The sequence below is a fragment of the Otolemur garnettii genome, unplaced genomic scaffold (assembly GCF_000181295.1).
Source record: "Otolemur garnettii isolate 467f Iridium unplaced genomic scaffold, OtoGar3 scaffold00019, whole genome shotgun sequence".
In the NCBI taxonomy this organism is placed as follows: Eukaryota; Metazoa; Chordata; class Mammalia; order Primates; family Galagidae; genus Otolemur; species Otolemur garnettii.
Window position 1 is genome coordinate 5,447,342 of NW_003852414.1, and position 25,389 is coordinate 5,472,730.

Consider the following 25,389-nt stretch of genomic DNA (forward strand, 5'->3'; position numbering starts at 1 on the left):
ACTATATTTTAGGTTGTCTGTTGTAATTTAGAGTCACCATTTCCTTTCTGTTGAGAATATCAGTTATAGAAATCTCCAGAAGTTTATAAGACTTAACTTTGTTATAATTTTCTATCTCATTCATTCAGGATCTGGGGATAGGATTTACCATTTCCCATAACTTCTTTTCTTTGATATTTTTATACTGAACTAAATTGTGGTTTTTTTTTTTTTAAAAAGGCATGAAAACAACATAAAGCCAACTGTAACTTCAACTTCAAATTTGCTAAAAGAAAGATAAAACTACAACAGTGATTAAAACTTCAAGTGAATTCATTTACTTGTCAGATAAGAAAACTCACACAGGTGAACAGCGTTGCCAAATGGTTCTCTAACAGAGAAAATTTATGTTTTCTGTGTGCTAAGAAGATGATATTCACTGTGATTATGCCAATTAATGATAAAGTTTATACCTTGGATAGGGCAGGATGAATTTTAAGTCCCTACATAGTTCATTAAAACAAGTTGCACAGGCAGTACCTGTAGCTCAGTGAGTAGGGGGCTGGCCCCATATACCAAGGGTGACAGGTTCAAAGGTGACCCCTGCCAAACTGCAACAACAACAACAACAACAACAACAACAAAAAATACTGGGCATTATGGTGGACACCTGTAGTCCTACTACTCAGGAGGCTGAGGCAAGATAATTGCCTAAGCCCAAGAGCTAGAGGTTGCTGTGAGCTGTGACATCACAGCACTCTACCCAGAGTGACAAAGTGAGACTCTGTCTCTTAAAAAAATAAAGTTGCGCTATTCATTGGTTAGGAAGGAGTCTTTATTTAAGTCCATCTGTTTTACTGAAGTCTCTCATAATCCTTATCCCTTTGCCAGCTCCGTGGTTCAGTGTTGCCATTTCCTGGACAGGTAGAAAGGTCGTATACAAGTCTTCTACCATTTTTCTCAACTTTGTCACACATTTGTATTGTTTAAACATCATTTTCAAATTGAGTGCTATTTCTGTGTAGTGAAAGTAATGAGAAGTAGCAGTGAGGAGGGAGCAAATGCTTTGAGGCACACAAGTGGGCACCCCTCAGAACCACTACAGTTAGCTAAATGCGAACTGTACATCTGCTACTGATTTTCAAAACGTGCACATTATTTGACTGCAAAACCACCACAATTATTGTCTACCGTAAGGATTCATACTTGGATCTTTTAAAAAAACAGTATTTTCTGTTTAAGTAAAATACTTTTAAAATAAGTAGTTATGGTATTGTCTAAAAATATATTCTTCTATCTTAAAAACACACAAGTGTTTACTTATAGACACAAACATTTTGGTATTAGTGAATATAGAACTTTAGAACTCAAGTTAACATGCTTCTCTTTTAAAGTTTAGGGGAAAGATCTGACTTATTTTAGGCTTTTAGTATCAGTTAAGTCTTTCATAAGTTCTTGATGAAAGTTCTATCTTTAGCAGGGTTTAAAGCACCCTGGCATGTGGTGGGCTCTCAAATACATATTAAACTATGTCAAAAATGTTTTAACTCTCAAACATTTTTGTATAAATCACATCTGATGCTGTGAAAACATTTTAATCTTTTTTTGTTTTTTCATGAAACACCAACCTGGATAAAATCCTAAGGTCAATGAAAGCAAATGTTTGTTTAACAAATATTTATTGCCTTTTAAGAAGCAATGTGCAAGGAGCAAAGGGGGGGACGGGAAAACCAAACTGAGCTCTACCCTCTTGCAGCTGTTTTATTAATAACACTGGGCTGCCTGTCCACACAGGAGTTTACTTTTTATGGGGATTTAACCCAAAAGTGGTTTATTATCTTGTTATCTAACCATGGTCTCACTCTTTCGAACATGGTATGAAAGCTATTTTCTTAAGCTCCCTTCCTGGTTTTTTTTCTCCCCCCTTCCCTCCCCTCTCCTCTAGTCCAATGAAAGAACACTAAGCTGGACAGCTGTGTCATTTTTCTGCCCTTCTTTATAACTCTGATGTTTGCTAAATCAGTAAACCTAAGCACCTTCATTTTTCCAGTGGGGATAATAATTCTTTCCCTGTAACACTCAAATAAGATAAGATACAGTGAATTCTTGTTATTTGTGGTAGCTGTGTTCTGTAAAGTCACTGGGAACACTTCCTTGGTAAATAACTGAACTTTTGCTCCTCAGCAATATGCAAAGTTAGGTTCCTGTTGGGACTCTGGTCACTATGTTTTTGTCAATGATTAATACATAATCATGGGTTTTTTTGTATGTGTTTTTCTGTTTAAAGATACCTTACTAAATATCAGTTCTTTAGCATTGAGCTCACAGACACAGCACTATAATGTGTGCCTAACAGAGCTTATCAAGCACTAGTTACTTTTTAATAAAGCACATCACAGTCTTTTCATACTTAGAACACTGGACCACACTTCAGCACTGTGCTTGAGAGCCATACTAAGCAGCAAAATTATTGAGAAAAAAACACCAAAATGCAAAAAACAAGGCACAAAACAGACCAGGAAAAAGGACACATACTTATAGTGTAAGAGCTGAAACAAGAGAGCCGAGTGTCACCTTGTTCAACCTCAGCGGGGAATGTGCATGTCAGGTGGCTCAAATTTTCCCCACTCTGCACATGTCAGTGAATGACCATAAAAGCACACGCGTATTGATTTGGGGGTTACAGATTTTAGTCTTAACAAGTAGACAAATTTGCAAATACAGAATCTGCAAACAGTGAGAGTCCACTGTATATGAATGTAAAAACTCTTTGAAAGCACGGTATAATTTTCTCAGTGTAATTTGCAGAACAGAAGCTATTTTGGATGACATTTAACTCAGATATAATGAATTTGTGCATAGTGGATATTAAAAATTTCAAGTTCACAAAGTAATAAATACATTATTTGAAAAGTGACCCTGAGTTCTAAGGTCAATAAACTACAAAGAAAACTACTATTACAAGTTCTTTGACCCTCCAGCCTCATATTTAATACACGGTAGCAGGGAAAACCACTGTAATCCAATGCTTTGCACTTAGTGGTGAACATTGTTTCGTGACCTCATTATTGGGGGGAAAATCACTCCTTATGTATTACCAAAATATTATGTTTCCAAATATGTGAAATTCATATGGAAACATTTTGATCTTAACAAGTGGTGTAAATGCTATTCTTGGACTTTGGTACCATTTTAGGCTGCAGACTAAGTACAGATTGACATTTCCAAGCTGGTTTTGGTTAACTCCTTAATGTTGGCAATTGGAACTTTCCAACATAATAACTTCTGCAAAACACCATTGTGCCTTATTAGCATGTTATGCTGTTGAAAGAACAAATGTGAAACACACAGCTACCTCCAGAAATGTCCTTATAGGAAGAATTGGAAATGACCCAGGTGGCCTAAAACTTATTAAGTAAACCATAATGGAAGTTAATTTCTTAGTTTGGGTTAAAATATTAGTGTTTGAAGTAGTTATATTAGTAACTTTATATTATGAGTAGAAATAGTCATACTTCTCCTATTTAAAAAGCAGTCTGGTAATCAGATAACTTACTTAGGTATGTATCAATGTCATGTGGCCGTTTGGCAGCAGAGTCTCTCAAAAATTCCAATTAACCATGTAAATATATTTCATAGCATCACATCTCACATTGTCAGAACCCCTGCTGCCTTTATATCATTAACATAAATGCAGGTGCAAATAGCATTTATGTACTTTGATAGAAAGCAGTTGGAGACATTTCACTGTGGGACACAACACTTTCAGATTGTGTACATCTGTTCAAATAATGTATCCAGCCCCAGTGACATGAACACAAGGATGCAAACATCTGCCCCTGAGACCATTTGCAATAGAGCAGATGCTTACATCTTTATTTATGCAGATGGTTGGTTGATGAGTTGAGCAGGGATAAAAGCAAAGTAGTTTGACAGGGTGTTTAGTGTGTTATGCAAGGAAAAAACATAGGCTAAGCATTTTTTTTATTTTTAAAAATTAGTAACAGTAAAATTCATAAATCTAGTAATGCTTTCAATAGAGTATACATAGTGATCCTGCCTTTAAATTAATTGGAATCAAAATCCTAAAAACATTTATAGAAATTCCAACATCCAACTTACATTAATTAGAAAGAGCAATTTATGATTATTTTGGTTTTGATTTTAAATGCTTTTTATTAAAACCCTTTACAAACAGTGCTCTGAACAACACTTCAGCACTGTGCTTGAGGGCCATACTAAACAATGGTCATATTTCTTAAAATTGGATAAAAAATACAAATATCATCTAATTGTATATAATTTGAGATATTCCATAAATATAAACTCAATTTAAGCAAAATATGTTTCTAAAGCATTACATATTTAAAAGATTTCTGTTAAGCATTATTTCATCTGTGTTCTACATTTTAAATATGATATTTAAAATATATTTTAAATATAATTTTGATATTTTAAATATAAATTTTTTTATTAGACTGAATTACCATTTAACACTTTATTATCAAAGCTCTTACCTATTGATCTGCCATAATATTGTCAAAGAAACAAAAATGAAGGAATGAAAACTTTAACATCAAAAAGCAAAACATTTCCAGATTTGATTTTCTATTTTCTCTCTCTCTCTCACACACACACACACGCACACACACACATGTGCGCGCGCTTGCGCACACGCACACACACACACACACAATTAACTGAATTTCAAAAGATAGAAGTTAGATTTCATCCAGTTTGGCAGTTCTGAGACTTTTTAGTTTCAGATACCAATATACTCTTAAAAATTAAGGACTCTCAAAAGCCTGTATTTATATGGGTTATATCTATCGATATTTACCATATTTAGTGTTTATAAGCATAAAATAATATATGAATACATTTAAAAATAACACTAAGCTCATCACATCTTAACATAAATAACATAGTTGAATGAAATAGACTGTATTTTCCAAAACAGAACATTAATGAGAAAGTGGGATTTTCTGCAAGTATCTTTGAAGACGGGCTTCATTGAAGACAGTTTGAGTCTCGTATCGGTTCCTGTATTCAGTCTTTTGTGATATTGGCTATGTTGAAATATTTGAAGAAAACCCAGCTTTACATTAGCTGAGAAGGGAGGGAGTGTGTTTCAGATAGTTGTAGATGTGTTTCCTTGATACTACACCAAAACTTGTCAGATGGTAACTTCTTAAAGTTTAGTTGTAATGTGAAATTTGAAACCATTTCAGTGTACTTTTTTATAATGTTACATTTTAGTCTATCTTATACTTGAATGAGTCTTTTACACATGCATGTAGCATCATGCATTAGTTATTCAGAAAACATTAGTTCACAGACTTTTATCCAGGTCTTTTATATACTTCATCGTACAATATTTTTAAAATCACATTCATTAACGTTACCACCAGCCTCCTCTGAAAACTCATGAAGTACTGAGAAGGTTCAAGCTCTTCATAGTAAATTCAAATTATCCAAAATTCCATTTTCTACCAGAAAGAATGATTTTTATCATTGACAGCAAATACTTGTAGAAGTTTTTCTTATTATGGCAAGCTTCATTCTTTTGCTTTTGAAAAAAATGTCTGCCAGGTACCCAAATCTAAATATGTTTTCAACATATATCTGTCAGATGTTCTTTCAAGTAAAAATGGTATTCCATGAAAAAAGCAAGCAGTTCTGCTTCACAACTGAACCAAATGCTTCTCCTCAAGGCAACACTCATACTTCCATCCGCAGCAGGCCTGCACTAGGAGCATGAGCCATTTCATCACACAGAATATTAAAAAGGCATGTCCTCAAGGATCAACATTTCATAGAACTAAAAATTTGCACTGCTTTTTGTTCTACTGTGAGAGTGTAGTGGTGAAGAATACGACTGCTTGGACAGTTTGCTGTCACTGCCTTCGTTCAGGTTCTGTTCTAGAATTTTACCCATCATCTCCTTTACTCTGCAAATGTCAACACAAAGGAAAAGAGGAATGAAAGCTTGATTAACAGCATGAAAAGAGAATGATGGGACCCTCCCCACATTTCCACAGACCCTACTTGGAGGAACTCTGATCTAGTCTAATCCTCTCTTGCTAAAGGAAAGGAACTAAGGCCAGTGAGGATCAAGGCTTTACTATTTTGCTCAAATTCGTTTCAGCAGTCAGTAGAAGACCCAAAGCCAAACCCCTGCTCTCTGTCTTACAAGTGATGCAGTTTGTCTTGTTTTCTCTGAGAAACTCCTCTCTCACCTTCCTCCAAAAAAGAAAATTTCTCAAACCATAACCCTGATTTTTTTTTTTAATCAAGTTTACTAAAGGAGCAGGACTTGCCACATGAGGAATACAGAAGTTCTTTTAGTGTTTTTAGACTTTTCTTTCAGGCCCAGTGTTCTTCAGTGACTTTAGTTTTAGAAGTAGGTAGTATGGCATTGAAAAGTATTTAAGAAATTTATATTTTTTTAATTATAAAAGACCTTAGTAATTATTTTTTTCTTCACTCTCGCTCACTAAACTACTTTGTCAGTACTTTTAAAATTGTCATTTAATTTATTCTCTAATTGTCACTTTAAAAAAGTTACATTGTGGGTTAAGCAGAGTCTGGTCACCAGAAGCTATATAAAAGAAGGCTACTGGCTTGTAAGTACTAGGTAGGGCTTTGCTAATTGTTGTGTACATTCCATTAACTACCTCTCCAGCAGCCACACTATAGATTTCTGTTAGAAGAAGGAAGATTGGCTCGGCGCCTGTGGCTCAAGCAGCTAAGGCGCCAGCCACATACACCTGAGGTAGTGGGTTCGAATCCAGCCCAGGCCCTCCAAACAACAATGACGGCTGCAACCAAAAAATAGCCGGGCATTGTGGCAGGCGCCTGTGGTCCCAGCTACTTGGGAGGCTGAGGCAGGAGACTTGTTTGAGCCCAGGAGTTAGAGGTTACTGTGAGCTGTGATGCCACAGCACTCTACCCAGGGGACAGCTTGAGGCTCTGTCTCAAAAAAAAAAAAAAAAGAAGAAGAAGAAGAAGGAAGATTTCTCTCTCCTAACAGTTACATTTCCTGATTATCAGGAAAAGGTTATTCAAAAAGACCTTTATTTTCTCAGCATTGAGATAGATTATGTGACACTCGCCAGCCATTGTAAGAGACCCACATGTAAACAGATAAATTACTAAACACCTCAGTAAGTTTAGTGTGTTGGAATGGAGGGAGAATAGCTTTGGTGCCAGACAGACCTGGGTCACATCTACCTCTCACCAGTTTTGTCACTTTGCAAGATATATTCAGTTTCCAGATCTATAAACTGGAGATGTTAATGTCAAACATTGGTGGAGGATTAAGTGAGATAATTAAGCATTCAGTCTGTCTCCTGAATCGGAGACATTTTAGTACCTCAGAAAGGAATTTGAGGACCCTAAGCGTTCGGGGAAGGATAGAAACTAACTGAGTAGAGACATGTGTTAGACCACCTGTCACTCTCAGCCAGTATGCAGAAAGGAGGGTGGTTCCACCAAAAGTGATTTCTCAGAAGGCCGGCAGTTCTGGAGAACAGTAAGAGTAGCCTCTCCAAGACGGTTCTGCTTTTCCATTTCCAAAATCACAGTTTCATATGTGAAAGTTCAAAGTAAAAAGCATGTTAACCCTTATCCTCAAAAACACTAATCAGAGAACCCATCATTCCAATTCAGAAGTTAATCTGCTAAATCAATTACCCGAAAGTACTCAAGATATAACGTTTAGGTTAAACCTGAATTTACATAACTGCAAGCATGGGAGACCTGAGGTGAAGATCCCATAAACTGACCAGACCAGCTGGGTCACACCCTAGCCTGAATGACTGCATCTTACTCTCCCTATATGTGCTTTCACAAGGAACATATACACATGTATAGTAAGTTTTCTCATGCAGAAAAGAAAGGAGATAAGGCTCAAAAACTTCTATTGCTGCTGTTACTGTTTTTTTTTTTTTTTATTTTTGTGTTTAACAAAAGCCTAGGAGAGAGCACGTCAGTATGGTTGGACAATAAGCAGTTTGCTCATTTAGTTTAAAAAAAAAATGCTGTATGACTGTCAGATGCTGATCTAGAGCCTCAGGTCCTGGCAGTGAACAAAAAAACAAACCCCTGCTTTCTTGGAGCTTACATTCTAGTGGGAGGAGACAGTATTGTCGTACCACAAAAGACAAAGCAGAAAAAGAAAACAGCAAGCAATTGCCTGAGGCTGAACAGCTCCTGTTTTATCACACTTAGAAAGGATGGTCAGGAAAGGCTTCCTGGGAGTAGGGGAGCCACTGAGATGCAGGATCCCTGAAGCAGATGGAGGGTCCTGGAGATAAGTGTGGTGCAGAACAGATGGGGAATACTCCACTTCCTTATTCCATGATGCATGATTTGTTTGGGGGTTGTTTATTTTTTTTTTGCATTTTAATTTTTCAGGACTTGGGTAGATGAGTCATATATTGACAGTGATAGTACTTCTCCCTCCTTTCTCCTTATGCCAGAAAAGGTTTTAATAAGTTCATTTGTGTGCTATAATCATAGACAAAAGGAGAGATAGCGCATGGATACAGAGAGCTGACTGTATATTATGAAGCATGAGGAAACCAATTACCTAAAATATTAATGCAATAAAAGAAAAAAATATCACACAATGTGGTTTGTTAAATTCAAGTAACTAAGTATTCCTTTGGAGCCACATAATTAATGTCCCAGAGGGACAGGCAATGAGTTCCCATATAATGAATGGCCTCTCTTTTCCGGGTAGTCAGTGTCAAAAATCATTGGCAGGAGAGATGGTCTCCAGGGTTAGGTGGGGTGGGATTAAGGGGGAAGGGTGGCTTCAAGAACAGGGAGAAACCTAGGCTACCGCCATGAGGATCTGAAGGGAGTCTGTTAAGGATAAGTAAGTGGATTGTGGAAGAGATTATGAGTCTGGAAACCTTAAACTTACAATGTCATCCTTTGTTCATAGTGAGTGGCTGGATTTCTCCAGCACTAGGCAGCAGGCACTGGGGGGTGGAGAGCACCAGGTAGGGGCCAGTTGGGGGAAGGCTCTTAGGAAAACAGCCCTAGGTGACTATCCGACAGCCTTGAGACCAGTTCTGGCACCCAGAGTGTTTGCCTAAGAACTCGTAAGCACGACTTTAGGAAAAATGGAGCCTTAACTCTTACAGATTCTTAACCTGTAGATGAGAGTAGAAGTTGCTTTCAACCAGGTTTTGTAGTTATCATCAAAGGACAATAAAGACACCGATGGAGAAGCCCAGCCAAATTCAAAGGAAAAGGAACTCACCGTGGTCACCACAGCTTTCGAGTTCTAATGGCTTATCTCTGTGTGCTCGCTCAGGTCAGAATCTGATGACTTTAGTGCCTCAGAATCTGGGTGCTGGTTAACTCATACCCAGCCAATTCCAGTCAGTGCCTGAGACTTCATGTTCTTTTTCTTTACTACTTCATGGCATCAGTATTGTAGTGGGTCTCTCTATGTTAAGGAAAGATGTGCCTTGATTAAGGAAATAAGTACTGGCAGTAGTATTAGGGAGGGATTAGCCACATAACACGTGAGTATTCTACCTCCTAAAGACCCGTGGCTGCCCAGCCTTTGCATTTGTACTTACAAATCATGTACTGTCTGACATACAAGCTGAGATACAGAAAACCTTACACCAAAAAATATTCCACATCACTGTGAGTTGAAGATAAGTCTTATAGCAAAGTATGTGTAAAACTATACTGTAAAGCAGTGGAACAATTAATTTTTTAAAATGCAGTTTGCATACTCTTTAAAAATGCCTGTTCTATATAAAGTAAACCTGCTTTTGGAATTATCTTTGTGATTCCAGCCCCTTGTTTTTAACTGTACTGTTGTTGAAACGTTGTGATCTTTACCACATTAGTTTCATAATCGTGGTATCTTGACCAAAGGCAAGAAATCTGCATGTGTCCTAGTTTAATTGTCCCAACAGACTGCGCATTCTGATGTCGAAACCTTATCTTTCTGTTTATCCCACTAAGGAAAAGGTTTTCTTCACCAACTGTCATCTTGTTAGTCTTCCTAGATACTTAACTGTTCTAACTGCTTATTGAAAAATGAAATTGAGAAAGAAAGGGGCCCATGTTTAATTTCTTAGGGGAAGATTTTGTGCCATGAGACATTGTGCAGCTCACTAAACTCTTTTGCAGGAGAGATTTCCATGTTGACCCATCCTGTTGAGAAACAGCTAACTCGGGAGATGTCGGAGTCTACCAGAAAGACAAAGTGCACAGGTATTTGCTATAGGGGAAAAGATATCAAATAAAAGGATCTGCTGCTTTTCCCATGTTGAAGTTAGTGATCAAGCTCTAAATTTCAACCATGTGTCTCATCTGAATGTTAATAATTCTAGTAATATGAACAACAAAAAGAAAAATGAAAGAATGAGGTTAATAAAGCTTTCAGAAGTTCCTATTGCTCTTGATTTGCATCTTTGGAAAGTTATTAAGTCATAGTTAACTTTTTATGCTACTTAGTCACTCTTAGATTTGGGTACAGATACTGACTTGAATGTTTTATAATCACGAATCAAATTTTATGGCTACTACGGATCGTTTTTTGCCAAAAAGATAAACAACTTAACATTACTTTCCTAAATGTATTAAAAACACAAAGTGTTTCTTACTGTTTTCAACTGTTTTTCATCAGAAGCACTTCAAATCAAAACAGTTTCTCCTAGTATAGAACTAATAAAAGGGGCATAATTAAAATGAAGAAGAAATCCATTGAAATTGGGAGTTGTGAAAATGTACTTTAAACAGTAAAGCTTTTTAGAACTACTTTTCATTTGGGACATTAATTATATGGCTCCGAAAGAATAGTTACTTGAATTTAATAAACCACGTTGTATTATTTTTTCTTTTATTGCATTAATAGCTTAGGTAATCAGCTTTTAAATTCTTTTATTAAAAAAATGAATGTTTCTTCTTTCTTCATGATACATGGTCAGCCCTCCATGTATCTGTACGTTCCACCATCATGGATTAAAAATATTTTTTAAAAATTGCATCTGTACTGAACATGTGCAGACGTTTTTCTTGCCATTATTCCCTGCATGATAGTATAACAACCATTTACATAACATTTACATTGTATTCGATATTATAAGTAATCTAGAGATGATTTAAAATATAAGGGAGTGTGTGCATAGGTTATATGCAGATACTAGGTCATTTTATATCAGAGATTTGAACATCTGTGGATTTTGATATCTGCAGAAGGTCCAGGAACCAATCCCCCATGGATACTGAGAGATTACTGTACTTACGTGTCTAATTTATTCAATTTTGTGGGCTATAGTTTCCTTTTGGTGCCCAGTTTTTCTTTGTATAAGTAAGCTATCTTAAACTGCTTAATGATGTACTCAGCGAAATACTGAAATCTGCAAATAAATGCCTTCAAAATTCTGGATGCCCAGCCCCTACCCACAATGAAAGCCCATGTATTTTCCCTTGAATTGCGAATTCATATATTCATTGCTCTGACTGACCTCCAGCGATGTGGCAAGTTTCCCTAGCCCCAGCCTAGGCCCCATCCCTCATCCCAGGGCCACTGGGATCTGTGCTCACCACTTCCTGAACGTCTCCTAGGGTAGTTGCCTTCTTCCCTGCTAGGTTTAGGAGCAAAATTGACCTCAATACTCAACATAAAATGAAGTGAGGCGTGTCCCCCTAAAACTGCTCTGTAGAATGTGTATCTGTTAACCCCTATTCACACTGAATTATTAATCCAGTTAGCACTCTGTTAACCTGGATGCAGTTTGCAAAAGAGAAGGAAGGATGTGGACAAAGGAGTAAGAGAGCCTGAGAAGATAGATCAGATGTTAGGAAAGGTGGAGCTAGCAAAGTGGGTGGTAGGAGAGGGGCCCTTCAGTCTCTGAAGGTTCCCCTGACAAAAGACAGATTAATGGGAAAAAAGGCATACAACTTCATCTAATTGTATTCATCTAGTTGTTTTACATGGCATGGACCCTTCAGAATAGAGACCCAGAGGTACAGAGAAAACTGTCCATTTTTATGCTTAGGTTCAACAAAGTTATCAACAGCTATGTAGAAATACAATTAAACAAAAGGGGTATGATCTAATGCTAATAGACTGAGTAGGGAACCCCAGCAAGGCCTGTTTGGATTCTTCTTGGCCTCTGAGCAGCATGCCTTCCTTCTGGATGTGGGGCAGGGCCCTCTCTGGATTGGGGGTCTTATGACCTACACTCAAACAAGGCAGGTCAGATAATTTCTTTATGGCCAGTTTTTACACAGAAAGGTAGGGAGAAAGTTAAGAATATGTTGTTTAGGTTTTAGGTTTGCTTTAAGGAAAATGGGTTGTAGTTTCTGTGACTCATGTTGGCAAAGAGGGAGCCTGGTTTCTATGGCTGGCCTCTGGAGAGACTGAGGAGCCAGGAGGGCAGGAGAAGGTCAGGGAGAAACTTTTGTTTCAGAGGCCTTCCTTTTGAAGTAGTGTTTTCCAAGCCTCAATATAAGTAATAGCTGTTCTTTCTCCTTTTCCTTTGCTTACTTCTAGAGTAGAAACACCAGTTTAAGGATCCAGAACTTTTTCCATATGATGAACATTCAACATCTGGGCCTTTTTTCCCTCACCAAAAATCAGTGTCAGGAACTTCATACTTCATGGCAAGGAGAAAGTGAAAACTAATGTCTGCTCAGCATCTAACATGTGGCAGAAACTGCCCTGGCCTCCTCATACTTATTTTTCTCATTTAGTCTTGCCAGTGACCTTTATAGCCAGACACTGTTATTCCTGTTTCATGGATGATAACATTTGGGCACAGAGAGGGATTTGCCAAAGCCATGGTCTTTCCGCTGGAGACTCTGGTGATGACCATAAACAGGCATGATGGCTCACAGTGGGCAGCAGGGGCAGGGAGAGCCCCTGGAGTGAAATGGGCCAAGGTTTGAGTTTCAACGCTGTTAGGTACCAGCTTTAGCAATCTTTGTCTATAAAATGGATGTAATAGTAATTCCTAACTCAGGTTATTATGGGGATTAAATGAGGTGATGCATATCTGACACAAAATACTACCTATCATTGAGATAATGATAAAGAAACAATATTGATTAAAGAAGTTCAGCTCCTCAGAAAATGAGAATTTTCTTCTCTGCTAACCAGGGAATGAAAAAACTGTTTGTCAGGACAGCTTTCAAAGGCCTATACTGAGTAGAAGGTACCTGCATGTCACTAGTGGTGGTAAAGAAGGGAGGAGGAGCTAGCCAAGAGCACAGCTGAGCAGAATGGGACAGGAGCGCCAAGGAGATTGGACAAACTAGACTCCAGGTAGAAGATACCCAATGGAGGATGTGCTTGTTTCCATTGGACCATCTCAAATTTCCTGAAATTTGGGTCAGAGATAACGATGAATCTGGGAGGTCTTCCTGCTACTGATATGTGGATTAGAAACAAAAGAACACTTGTGTCTCTTGCCAGCACATTTTCAGTGCACGCTCTGCAGTCAACGCTCAATAAATTCCTGTTGACTCTGCTGCTGCAGACCTTGGACAGTGGCTTGGGGAAAGAGTAGGCAATGGCTAAATGTGTTTATAGGTTTTTCAACAAAATTAAGTTGAGCTCCCTTGTGTTATGAGACATTTCTTTTATCCTAGACTTCCCCAGGGTTTTACCATATTTATTTTAACAAGAGGCCATCTTGGGAAACAGTTTGAACCCCAACTGGAATTTATTATTTGAAAGCCAAGTGGGAGAGAGAACAAGGATGCCAACAAATAAAATTGAAAATAGGGTTTTTCAGTTTAATAAAATTAAAACCTAAACAACACCTAAAAGTTTTGCTCTTTAGTGGCTAAGACTTGGCAGCTATCCTGAGCCTGGGTCCAGGGGGCCTATTTTAAGAACAGGGACACTCCTTCCTTTCTCTCCCTGTTCCCTCCTACATGCTTAGCAGTAGGCCTCTGAGCCCCAACAGACAGAATAATGGAACTTTGCCCAAACCAATGACCAGACGCACGGGAACAACTCTGTTCTGCTTGCAACAAAGCAGGCCTTGGTTCTGCCAGTGGAAATCAGGAAGTGAGTTGTTTGTAGCTATCTAGAGAATTGCCTCATGTTCTTTTCATCTCTTAATGCTGTTTATGCTAGCTACCCTGTGGAACAGTTGGATAACTCTGGGTTGGACAGTGACACCTCGTGCCATTGAGCCCCCGCTCTCCCCTCTGCTGCCTCTAATACGCACACACTGTCCATCAGATTCAATCCTTTGGTGGGAATGGAGAAGCAGGAGGAGGAGGACACACGTTGCACACTCTCCAAACAAATGTCCGGCAGCCTTTCTGGATTTGTCAGAATCCTATGGATAGTAAGTGGCAAGTTCACCTATAAAAATCTGCTTTTGCTTTCAAATGACTATTAATTTTCCATGAATTCTCTCTAATAAATGGGCTAAAAGAATCAGTTAAATGATAGTAGAAACTTTAGGCTGTAACAGGCCTTTTCTATTTCAAGTTTTATAATCTTGTTTTTCTAAGATTCAGAGATGGTATTCTGTTTTGAGATTAATTAGGGCAACTTTTAATCTCCCCCCTCCTGCCTTTCAAGAGGAGAAAAAAGGAGAGAAAGGTCCTTGCTTCAAATTGTAATGTGCAGTTTGTCTTATTTAGTTTCTTCAACCTTCATTTTTCTAAACCTGTAAAAGGGGAACAATAATACATATTTGCTGAGTTTGGGTGAGGATTTCATTAAAAGACCTAGCACAGATTCTAAACCAGTGTTTTTGAACCTTTTTTTATCTCAGGGCACACTTGAATCCATAGTTAAACTTCTATGGTACACTTAAATGATGGTGATCAAAAAAAGGAGTAAAAGAGTGACACCTTTGGCTCAGTAGGTAAGGCGCCAGCCCCATATACAGAGGGTGGCAGGTTCAAACCCGGCCCTCGCCAAACTGCAACAAAAAAATAGCTGGGCATCATGGTGGGCACCTGTAGTCCCAGCTACTCAGGAGGCTGAAGCAAGAATATCACCTAAGCCCCAGAGTTGGAGGTTGCTGTGAGCTATGATGCCATAGCACTCTACTGAGGGCAATAGAGTGAGACCCTGTCTCTACAAAAAAAAAAAAAAAGTAAAAAAAATTGTGCTTTGAACTTCTTTCAAAAATAATTTAATTAATTATCTTTAAATATTTTTGCAGCCCACCTAAGATCCTCTCACAGCACACTAGTGTGCCTTGTTGAAAGGCACACTACTAGTTGAAAATCACTGCTCTGGACCATAATAAGGACTTAACACCTCCTTGTTTCCCCCTAGTTACAGTTAGATCAATTTTTCACCAACTGTAGAATGTCACTTTTCAAAATAGTTATTTTAATATGCTCAACATATTAAAAACGGCCCACATTTAAAATCCTAATATTAAATATTCTTGTTGAATAATTGTGCAAAATTAATTTTACTGAGTGAGCCTTTTATGTCTTTAGTTAATAAAAGTCCATGTTTAGTGCCTTAGAGTCCTGTGAGCCTCTTTAACTGTGTTATGGGTAATTTTGCAGGATTTCCAGAAATTATGTATGTCAGTGGAAATTTCTACTTCTCATTATTTAGTGCACAGTTCTGTAAGATCTGTAATTTAGTAGGTGTAGGTGAGGGCTTTTAGATCACACCATCTGTGAAAGGCCTTGTAAATGCTTAGTGGACTAAACCACTGTTGTATCCATATTGCGGAGAAAGACTTTCTATAATCACACTATCTTAGTATTTTAGAATTTTAAAAACGTAATGGAATTTTCAAGTTCTCTAAGGACTCCTATTGTTCAGTCTACTTAACAAAAAAACGGAGTTATTCTAGCATAACTGACCTTTATTGCAGATTGTCTTGTTTTATCTTAAAGAGCCAAATGTTTGGAGGAACAATTCTCAGGACTCCAGTTGTCCTTGGGAGGTAATGAGCTCTAATGCTTCTCAGCACTTAACTTTGGGGGGTAGTTATGCACTGCCTGTCAAACTACTTGCTTAAATTCCCTGATCCTTAGCAATTCTTGTCATTAAGTAGTCAAGAAAAATAAAAGGTGGGAGCCAGTGCTCTGTATGTCTATCTAGTCATTTATGTACAGACATGCATTCATAACAAATATCCCAAAAGATATGGCTTTTAAAAATGGATCCAAGTAGGGAAACTTTTATCTTTTCATTCAGTGGGAAATTAACCCCTAGCCTACCCCTGACTTAATACTTCCCCCAGCTTTCTGAAGCCAACAAAGGCTACCACTCATACTGGTTTCTGTTGCTTCCTTTCAGAGATGCTCTGTACATATGCAAGAATATATCTCTGTGTGTATCTTCCCATTTTTAAAAACCCGAGTGATAGCATACTATAAATCTCACATCTCGGCAAGAATTTCCTTCATTCCGATTCATTCTTCTTTCTTGCCACTGAGTAGTTTCTACATCAAATGGTTGGATGGTTATTTTATTAGCACCATGTTGATGCACATTCAAGTAATTATACTAGAGTTTTTTCCCTTCTATTTTTTTGTGACTTTGCCCTCTTTTTCCTGCCAAAGGTTTCTTCTGATTCATTGGTCTTATTTTCTATACTTAATGATTCTTGGAAATTAGACTCAATACCACCTTTATGGAAACCCTCACCCTTCTGTAAAATTTCTGATAGATCCAGACAAGTATAAGTAAATTAAATGTACTCAGTAAGACCTTATCTTTTTACCCCCCAGATTCGCTGTGATTAACTTCTGATATCGATTGCAAGCCCACTTTTCTACCCCAGTAACCCACCTTTTTAAGTCACTGGCAGTGGCTGGGCCCAGTGGCTCCTTCCTATTATCCCAGCACATTGGGAGACTAAGGGAGGAGGATTGGCTTGAAAGGACAGCCTAGGCAACATTAGACTTTATTTTAAATTTTAAAAGGTTTAAAAAAAAATTTCTTTTTAATTAGCTGGGTGTGGTGGCATATGCCTGATAGTCCCAGCTATTCAGGAAGCTGAAGCAGGACAATCATTTGAGCCTGAGCATATGGGGCTGCAGTGAGCTATGATCATACAAGGGGTCAACAGAGCACGACCCTGTCTCTAAAAAATAAATAGATAAATAAGTTGTAGGGAACTTGATGAGAACAGACTCAGCTTGGCAGATACCATCCTTGTCGTTCTGAGCTGGTGCTGTCACACTCATCAGCATTCTCCAGGCTGGGCAGAGCTAGTTGCCTCGGGAGTGTCCTCTGCTCCCAGACCACATTTGTCCTCCTTTCCCTTTGAATGCCGTTGCTCCTCCTGTATAGTTTTATTTCCACTATAATGTAGAGCGTTTTAAAGATCACTTAAAGCAAAGCACGTTGACTTCAAATGTATCATGACTAGTTCATACCCTTTCAGTATGGCTCTGTAAGGTCTATCTGGTTTCATTTCTGCAAACCTGAACTGTCAGAAGGTTGCTTTTTCCTACTTTGCTCATAAAAAAATAAGAAGCCCTTCCCAGCTTAAGTCTGTGGAGACCTTGACCCTTGCAGTTGCTTCAGCTGTGTGTTCTGCTCAGTGTTATTTCTACTCTTCTTTGTGTGGACATTGCCATGTTCCACCTCTGAGGTTCAGTTTTCTGTTTCCAGTTGTTTCTTCTGTCTTTGTTCAAATCCCCCCCTCTCCTCTGTGTCTGTTTGCTTTAAAGCAGTTTCTTCTGCAAAGCTTGCTTGTCTCTGTGTCTCAGTTTATACCCCAATAGCGTAACATACTGTCCTCTTGTGTTGCTTTGTCTGTTGGTTATTCAGGTGGCATCACCTATCCCCTTTATTTTAAGAGGATGATGATGCTAGCCTATTTCCTTATTCTGGCAATGAATAAAATTAAATTGAAAACAGAACTAATGTTCCACAGATAATTTCCTCTATTTCGTTTTTAATTTTTAAAATTTTGAAATATTAAAGGCCATTTTTAAATTGTATTCCTCTTCTCACATATTTTAGAAAATTTCCTAGGTAAGGCTCAATCTGTAAATTCTTTATTTCTGTCATTGATCACTTTATTACCATTTAACAAATTCAGTAAATATGTACAGAATCCCTGCCACATGCTGGATATTGTTGTAGGCCCTGAAAACACAAGCCAATTCCCCTGGCCTCTTGGAGGCCATTTCAAGTCTTGGAATGTCTTTTCAAGACTTGAAATGCCTTGGAGTTCATTTCAGTGAGGGAAGGTGGACTGTAAATGTAAGACGTTAGATGGAGCAAAGGGTCTAGAGAAAATTAACGCAGGAAAGGGGAGTAGGGAGTTCAGAATGGGGCTGTAGATTTAAATAAGGTGGTCAGAGAGACACTGGGAAGAGGTCATTTGAGCAAACCTTGAAGGGAGTTATACAAGGAGTGTTTAGAGGAAAAGATACTCTGGGCAGGTGGGCACAGCAAACACAGAGGTTTTGCCTTTCTGGACTGTGTAAGGAACAGCAGTGAGGCCCCATGGGCAGAGGAGAGTTGAGTAGAGGAGTAAGTGAGGGGCTCCTGGAAGCTCAAAAGTGTGAGGCCTTTAGGCGATTGTGAGGATTTTGGCTTTTCTCTCAGTGAGATGTACAGCCATTGAACAGTGGTTTTTGAGAAGATGAGTAAGGTAATAGATCTTGTACTGCTACGTATTATCACATTATTTCACAAGGGTTATGACTGACAAAGGACGGAGTACCCTTTGTTCTAGTTCTTCTTGTAGTAAATATTTTCTGTTCAAGAAGTTAGCAGCAAGATAACCCAGTGTTTTCTCTTCTCTCCCTTCCCTATCCCAGACCCATTATGTAAATGCAAAGACCATTATTACTGTTAATGTAATAATTTACTAAACCTTGTCTCTAGGTAATCAAAAGCTATCAATAATTTTAGGCTTGCTACAAAGTCTCTCCTTCCTGATTCAATATACTGGGGGGCCATAAAGTTCGTGTGCATTTTAAAAATAGTGTGCAATTTTAAATTGCACACGAACTTTATGGCCACCCTGTATTTATTTATAACTTCAGTACTTCTTCCAGAAAAAAAATCAGAAGGTGAGGTTCGAAATAGAAAACATTTAAATTTAAGGGCTCAAAAAATAGAACTTTAAAAATTAAAATTGTGTAGGAGGAAGAAGCAAATGTAGCAATCTGTACAGGTGACAGTTGTCAAATAATCTCTCAGTTTACTAATGGGCTTCATGGTGACAAAACTAAGAAGAAAAACAAGAAAATTATCCTTGTCTGATTTTTCCAGCCCACAGCACTAGTTCTTTTTACCTCTTACTCTAATGCAAGCTACCTTAGTGGGAATGTTTTCATAACATCCCAAACACGGATTACATTCTAAAGTCAGTTCCTCAATATGTATTTTAACTCATTTCTGCTGTGCTACTTATTTATTTCAGGAGTGTCATTTTGCTAAAAAGAATCACGTTCCTGCTAAAATTGTGAATTTTTTAGCCATAGCCATTAAAATCAAGGTTGACTTTAAAGTTTTAATCACTTATTTTGCTAGATTGCCAGCTATCTACCTTTGTATCCTGGTATTCCCTAAATAAGTTAGTTCTTCAGTCCCTTACCCACAACTCCAAAGTCTAAAAAGCTCTGAAAACAAAAATTTGTTAAAAGTTAAGTACCAAACTCATTCAGAGGCAAAAACATGAACTGATCTGAGACTATTTAATAATCTTCATTTGTCCTATTTGTTGTGAATACTTATTTTGCTGCAGAGTGGTATTATGTCTGTGAATGCCCTTCGGATTCTGCTGGGTGTCATGTAACATTTGGTATACGTATCTTACTATGTTTCTAAAATTTGAAAGTATAAATTCCAAAATACATCATGCCCCAAAAGTTTCAGAAAAGGGATTGTAGGCCCGTAATGATGGAATAACATAGGTGCCTAGTAAATGGGAGTTGAAGTGAAGTTTGATTAATATGAGGTACTTAGGAATGAGAAACTTTCTGCCTTGTGACCTGGAGGCCTTGGGGAATAAAATAGATGATTCAGTCCTTAGAGTCAGGGCACTGAAATGGTTCCCTAATTGTTCTCTTAAGGTAGTGGTAATTGGTCCTAGGTCAGGCTAATAAATCCAAGAATGAAGTGTTATTCTATCAGTTAAAAGTGTTCCTATTAGTGTCCTAGAAGGTGCTTTTTGTGTGTTGCACATACTTTTTATGTTGCCTTTGTATTTCTACTTACTGCTTTGTATCCTTTTGGTTTTGTTCAACATTTTTTAAAGGTGTCACATCAGCTTTTTTAATACTGGTGATTTAATTGCAAAAGCACACATAAACAGTTGGAAAGGTGTGAGAAGAAATTCGCAAGTCACATGGGGAAACAGCAACAAAGCTAGCATTCAGTCTGGAATTCATCCACTGTGCAAAACAAATTGCACTGCCAGTGGGTCAAATGGTGTATCCTGAAATGGAGTGAAAAATGAGTTTGATACAAGAAACATTTGTTTCGTACCAGTGATACAGTGAGAAATATCAAGATGAATTGAATATAGGCTTTACCCTCACAAAGCTTGAGTTTAATAGGGAGAGCAGGGCATGTATATAAAATATAAAGAACATTCCAGAGGAAAAGCTTTGCAGCTTGGGAGATCAGGAGAAGAGATGGGATTTGCCCTGGCTTGTGACAGTGAGTCAGAATTGGGGAAGCAGAGAGGATGAACTTGAGGGATACAGGATGAGAAGGACAGAGTCCTCACTCTTAAGAAACTACATTTAGTGGTACAGATGCTTGTAAATATCTGAATTATTACAGAAAGTGGTAAATATTATAACAGGGCTTTGGAAACACAGAGGAAAATAGTAATTCTTGGCGAAAGTGGTAGGAAAGCTGGTCTGGAAGGGCACGGAGGTTTGCTGAGAAGGGTGGACAGTTACACTGCAGTAATGTCTTGTATTGTCTTTGCAGGTGAAGCACACATCCCTTCTGTAACAATACAGAGTGGGAAAAGTGTGCAGAGTAAGAGTCACTTTAGGACCATTGCACCAAAGATTGTGCCCAAAGTCTTAAATTCCAGAATGCTGCCATGTCATTCACCCTCACTCTCTGATCAAGTGAGTCTTGGACCCTCCGTCAACTCCAAGCCACTGGGGATGTCCACCCAGAAGTATGCTCTGATGCAGATTGCCGGCCAAGAAGGGACTTTTTCTCTTGTTGCTTTGCCGAATGTTGCCTCAGCTCAGCCAGCTCAGAAACCCAGAATGCCCCTGCCTGAAAACCTTAAACTGCCTATTCCTCGATATCAACCCCTAAGAAATAAAGGATCAAGAAAGCAACCCATCCTAAGCCCTCCTGAGAATACCTGTAACAAACCTCCTGTCCAGACCCAAGCATGTCTTCAGATGTCCCTTTCCCCACCTGAGGGCCCTGTTGAACTCCCACATAAACCCAGTCCCTTTGAGCAAGTGCCATCACTAGAGCAGGTCCCAGCCAGCATCAGCATGGCTCCACTGACCAATGGCTGTGACCAGGGGGACTTGAGATCTCCAGTGACCAACAGCCATAGGGAACTGAACCCTCCTGCCACCCCAACGTTGTCCACACCAGAGGGCCCCTCTGCCAAGCAAGGCCTCATAGAGATTTCAGGGAATGCAAACTTTGCAAGCAAGAAAACATCCATTAAACCTTCTGCTGTCACCAGTGACAAACTTAAAGAGCCAGCTGATCTTGCAAAAGCCATGCCCAAGTTACCACCAGGTATTTTGGGCAGTGCAGTCCAGCTGATCTCTGCAGTCCCCAAAGGGAAAGTGCCAATCTTACCCTACTCGAGAATGAAAACAACAGGGGCTCTCAAGGTGGAATCAAGTGCAGGTTTCTCTTTATTGGGGCACGGGATAGATGGTGAAATGACATCCACCATCACAGAAGGCTTTAATGAAGCCACCAAAATGGCCAGCAAGTTACCTGTTTCACAAGTGTCACAGCAGAGTCCCCGTGAAAATGCCTTTTGTCTAACCACCAAACTAGATCTAAACCACAAGACAAAACTGATTGGTGGGGCAGCAAAGAGAAGAGGAAGAAAACGGAAGGCATCAGATGAAATTTTGACACTTCCAGGGAAAAGGAAGAAAAGCATCATTAATAAATGTAGGGATGGTAAAGAAAGAGCAAAAAATGATTCCCAAGAATCCAGAGACCAAAAACCAGGGACTGTGAAAAAATACCGTAGCATCATGCCCAAGCCTGTAATTATGATCCCCACTTTGGCTCCCCTGACTGCGCCTGCAGCCACACTACAATCTCAGGTGTTCGGAAACCTAGGGCAAGATGTCTTGTCAAACAGTTCACTCATTCCTAAATGTCCTGGCCCTAAGCAGGACAATAGCCCTTCCCCTAAGCCCAGTTCTGTGTTCAGAAATGGACTCTCTGGCATTAAGAAGCCTTGGCACAGATGTCACATCTGTAACCACCACTTCCAATTGAAGCAGCACCTTCGAGACCACATGAACACACACACCAACAGACGGCCGTACAGTTGTCGGCTCTGTCGCAAGGCCTACGTCCGTTCTGGTAGCCTGAGCACACACATGAAGCTTCACCATGGGGAGAACCGCCTGAAGAAACTCATGTGTTGTGAGTTTTGCGCAAAAGTGTTTGGTCACATCCGAGTCTATTTGGGCCATCTGAAAGAAGTGCACAGAGTTGTTATTAGCACCGAGCCCTCCCCCAGCGAGCCACAGTCAGGAGACATGCTCAAGAACAGAGAGGCCAGCGTGAGAGGGACAGAAGGGTTGCTGGAGAGGTGAGTGCTCAGGAACGGAAGCCTGGCAAGAAAGTGTATTTTGATCTGCAGGAGAAAAATTTGTTAAATCATTTCTTGGATTAAGATTTTGTGAGGTTAGCTATCTAGTCTTCCTATTTTGTGAAGAATGATCTCATTTCTCTTTGTTCTCGGATCAGTCAGCATTTTCATTGACACTAACCTATGTAAGCCAAAGCGTAAACGCTGGTTTGAGTTATGCTGGGGACGACTGGGTGAGAAAAACTTATTCTTGCTTCTGAAAATGAAATAATAAATTATTATATATAGTTCCTGATAGTGTTTACATGTAATTTCCCCCAAAATCATATCCACAGAATTTATGTCTAAACAGCATCATTAGCCCAGAACATGATGACCCACAGTGGGAACTCAGAATGGACCGGCTGGGTGATCCCTACCCCCAGGTTCCCATACCTCACCCTATATATTCCATCTGGTTGAGTTAACTTTTTCCTTTGTCATCACTTTTTCCTGGTACTGCTTCCTAATGTTATAAACAAATAAGTAATTTGAAAGCCCGGCAGACAGGCGCTAGAGCAGTAATTCAGCAGGGAAACACCCTCAGTTTGGGCTGTGTATCCCTCCCCACTAAGGTGACAGTAGAGCGCTTTCCACTGCCATCAGTTCTCCCCGTCACCAGGAGAAGCGTACCTTTTCCGGCAGGTAGAGTCTCTGCCCATTATTTATAATTGTCCCGATTGTTCTAAATACTTTGTATTCAATTTTGGCTTACTGTATCAGATTTGATAATAATAGGGGCACCTGCTTTACTACTTCTTTGCTTTTCTATAATTTCTCTTTTTCTTGGGTATTTCTGTCCTCTTTCAGATTTCCATGCTTTCCATTAAAGGACAAAGAAGCCTCACTTCTTAACTTGTTGTCTCATAGTTAGATTTTGAATTTTACGTGTAATGTCCAAACTATATTCCATTCTTACTGGGTTGTATGGGACAGTTACTTCACCTGAACCAGGTGAGCGTGTCCCTGTAGGGCTATATTTGGGGTTACTTGACTTTTCCAGGTTGATTACACCTGTCCCTGTGGGAACCAAAGGAGTTAGCTCACCTGGGGGAGATGCATAAAGGGAAACACGCTTTTATCAAACAGATGCTGGTAGCATAAGAAGCGTGTGGCCCCAAGCAGGAGTGGCAGTTGGCATTCACTGCGGCCTTTGCTGAAGGTCTTACCAGGCTCTTGCTTTCTGCTCCACCCTTGGTACCTCATCAGTGAGTGTGTTTACATCCTGAAGATTTAGAGCTTTAAGAAAAAGTTCCAGTTGTGTTCTTTCATGAAATCTTACGTACACAAATTTTGTCTTTTTCAGGGAAAACAAGTCAAGCCTAGAAGAAGACTTCCTTCTAAACCAGGCAGATGAAGTCAAATTACAATTCAAATGTGGCCGTTGTCAGATCACTGCTCATTCTTTTGCTGAAATAAAGTTTCATTTACTTTATGTTCACGGAGAGGAAATTCAGGGCAGGCTACAGGAGGGGATCTTACCAGGCAGCAAGGGAACTCAGGAAGAACTGCTTAAACACGCCATTCCTGACTGCAGGCAACATCTGGAAAGAAGAAAGCTAGTGAAGCATCATCCCTCTCAGGAGGCTGCACATGCCTTTCCTAAGTTAAAAAGGGAACTCTACCTTCATCATCAGAATGGTGTGGAAAAACTCACGGAAAGTAAAGGAGCCCAAGCAGGAGCCATGGAGCCCAGGGAAAGCCCCCCGGGCCCCGAGCATCCTGGCTTCTATACTGTGCTCCTGTGGTCCCCTTCCGGCTTCAACTGCCTCCTGTGTACACAGAGTTTGGGAAGGAAAGAGGACCTCCTCCTCCACTGGGAACGCCAGCATAACTGTGAGGACCCTTCCAGACTGTGGACTATTCTAAATACATTCTCTAACCAGGGAGTGATTGAACTTCCCTGTAAAACTGAGAAATGAGACGCCAAGGCAAGCTGGGGTTAGGGAGAGAGCTTTGCTGTCACCTTCTCTCAGAGCTTTGTGCTTTATGTGGTGCTTAATTAAATCAAAAAGTTAGGATCGACAGTAATGGACAGAAGTGATTTTTGTACATAGTTTTATTTTCTTATGAAATAAAATATAAAAATGCATATTTTTCTAACCATATGCAGTCTTAATTTAAAATTCTATGTACTGATAATGCATAGACTTTATTTCATAATAAAAAGACCAAAATTTGGAGAATGAAGTGTAGAGGATTATAGGATGTTCTTCAAATACAGTCTTCAGTAAAAACATGTGTGAGAGTGTGTATCCTTTTCTGTTGTTTTCTGTTTATGTAGATCAAGAAATGTGAAAAATTTCCAGGTGGCAAAACCATTCCAGATTCAACCTTAGTATCAAGTTAGATAGTAAATGTTGATATTTCTTAAATTCTATGCTTTATTTGCATATCCTGCAGAGTAGTATTTTAAGAAGTTTGTCATCTACCATAATTTAAAGTCCATGTTTTCAGGACTTCAATTTTTTTTTTTTTTTTTTGCAATTGTGCTATTTTCTTCAATGCACGTTGTCTTGAAGATAGTTACTTGTTGGCAAGCCTTACAGCTATAGTCTTCCATATCAAAATGGTAAAATTAAAAAAGTACTTCAGCTAATAAAAAATCCACTTTCTTGGTAAAAAGTTGTTTTCAAGTAGTCTTTGGGGC

General features: G+C 39.0%; 1 protein-coding gene across 2 annotated transcripts in view; it reads left to right on the plus strand.

Moving 5' to 3' along the window:
• Positions 1-24,775, plus strand: part of ZNF438 (zinc finger protein 438) — a 125,367-nt gene extending 100,592 nt beyond the window's left edge. Inside the window, exons 1-4 of one of the 2 annotated variants that reach the window (XM_012803254.2) lie at positions 10,197-10,227; positions 14,213-14,321; positions 20,867-22,700; positions 24,046-24,775. In XM_012803254.2, coding sequence (XP_012658708.1) covers positions 14,315-14,321; positions 20,867-22,700; positions 24,046-24,661 — 2,457 coding nt within the window. In that variant the 5' untranslated portion in view covers positions 10,197-10,227; positions 14,213-14,314 and the 3' untranslated portion in view covers positions 24,662-24,775. Of the gene's footprint in view, positions 1-10,143; positions 10,228-14,212; positions 14,322-20,866; positions 22,701-24,045 lie in introns of those variants that run through there. The other variant, XM_012803253.2, reaches the window with a different exon arrangement.
• Positions 24,776-25,389: the final 614 nt, after the last annotated feature.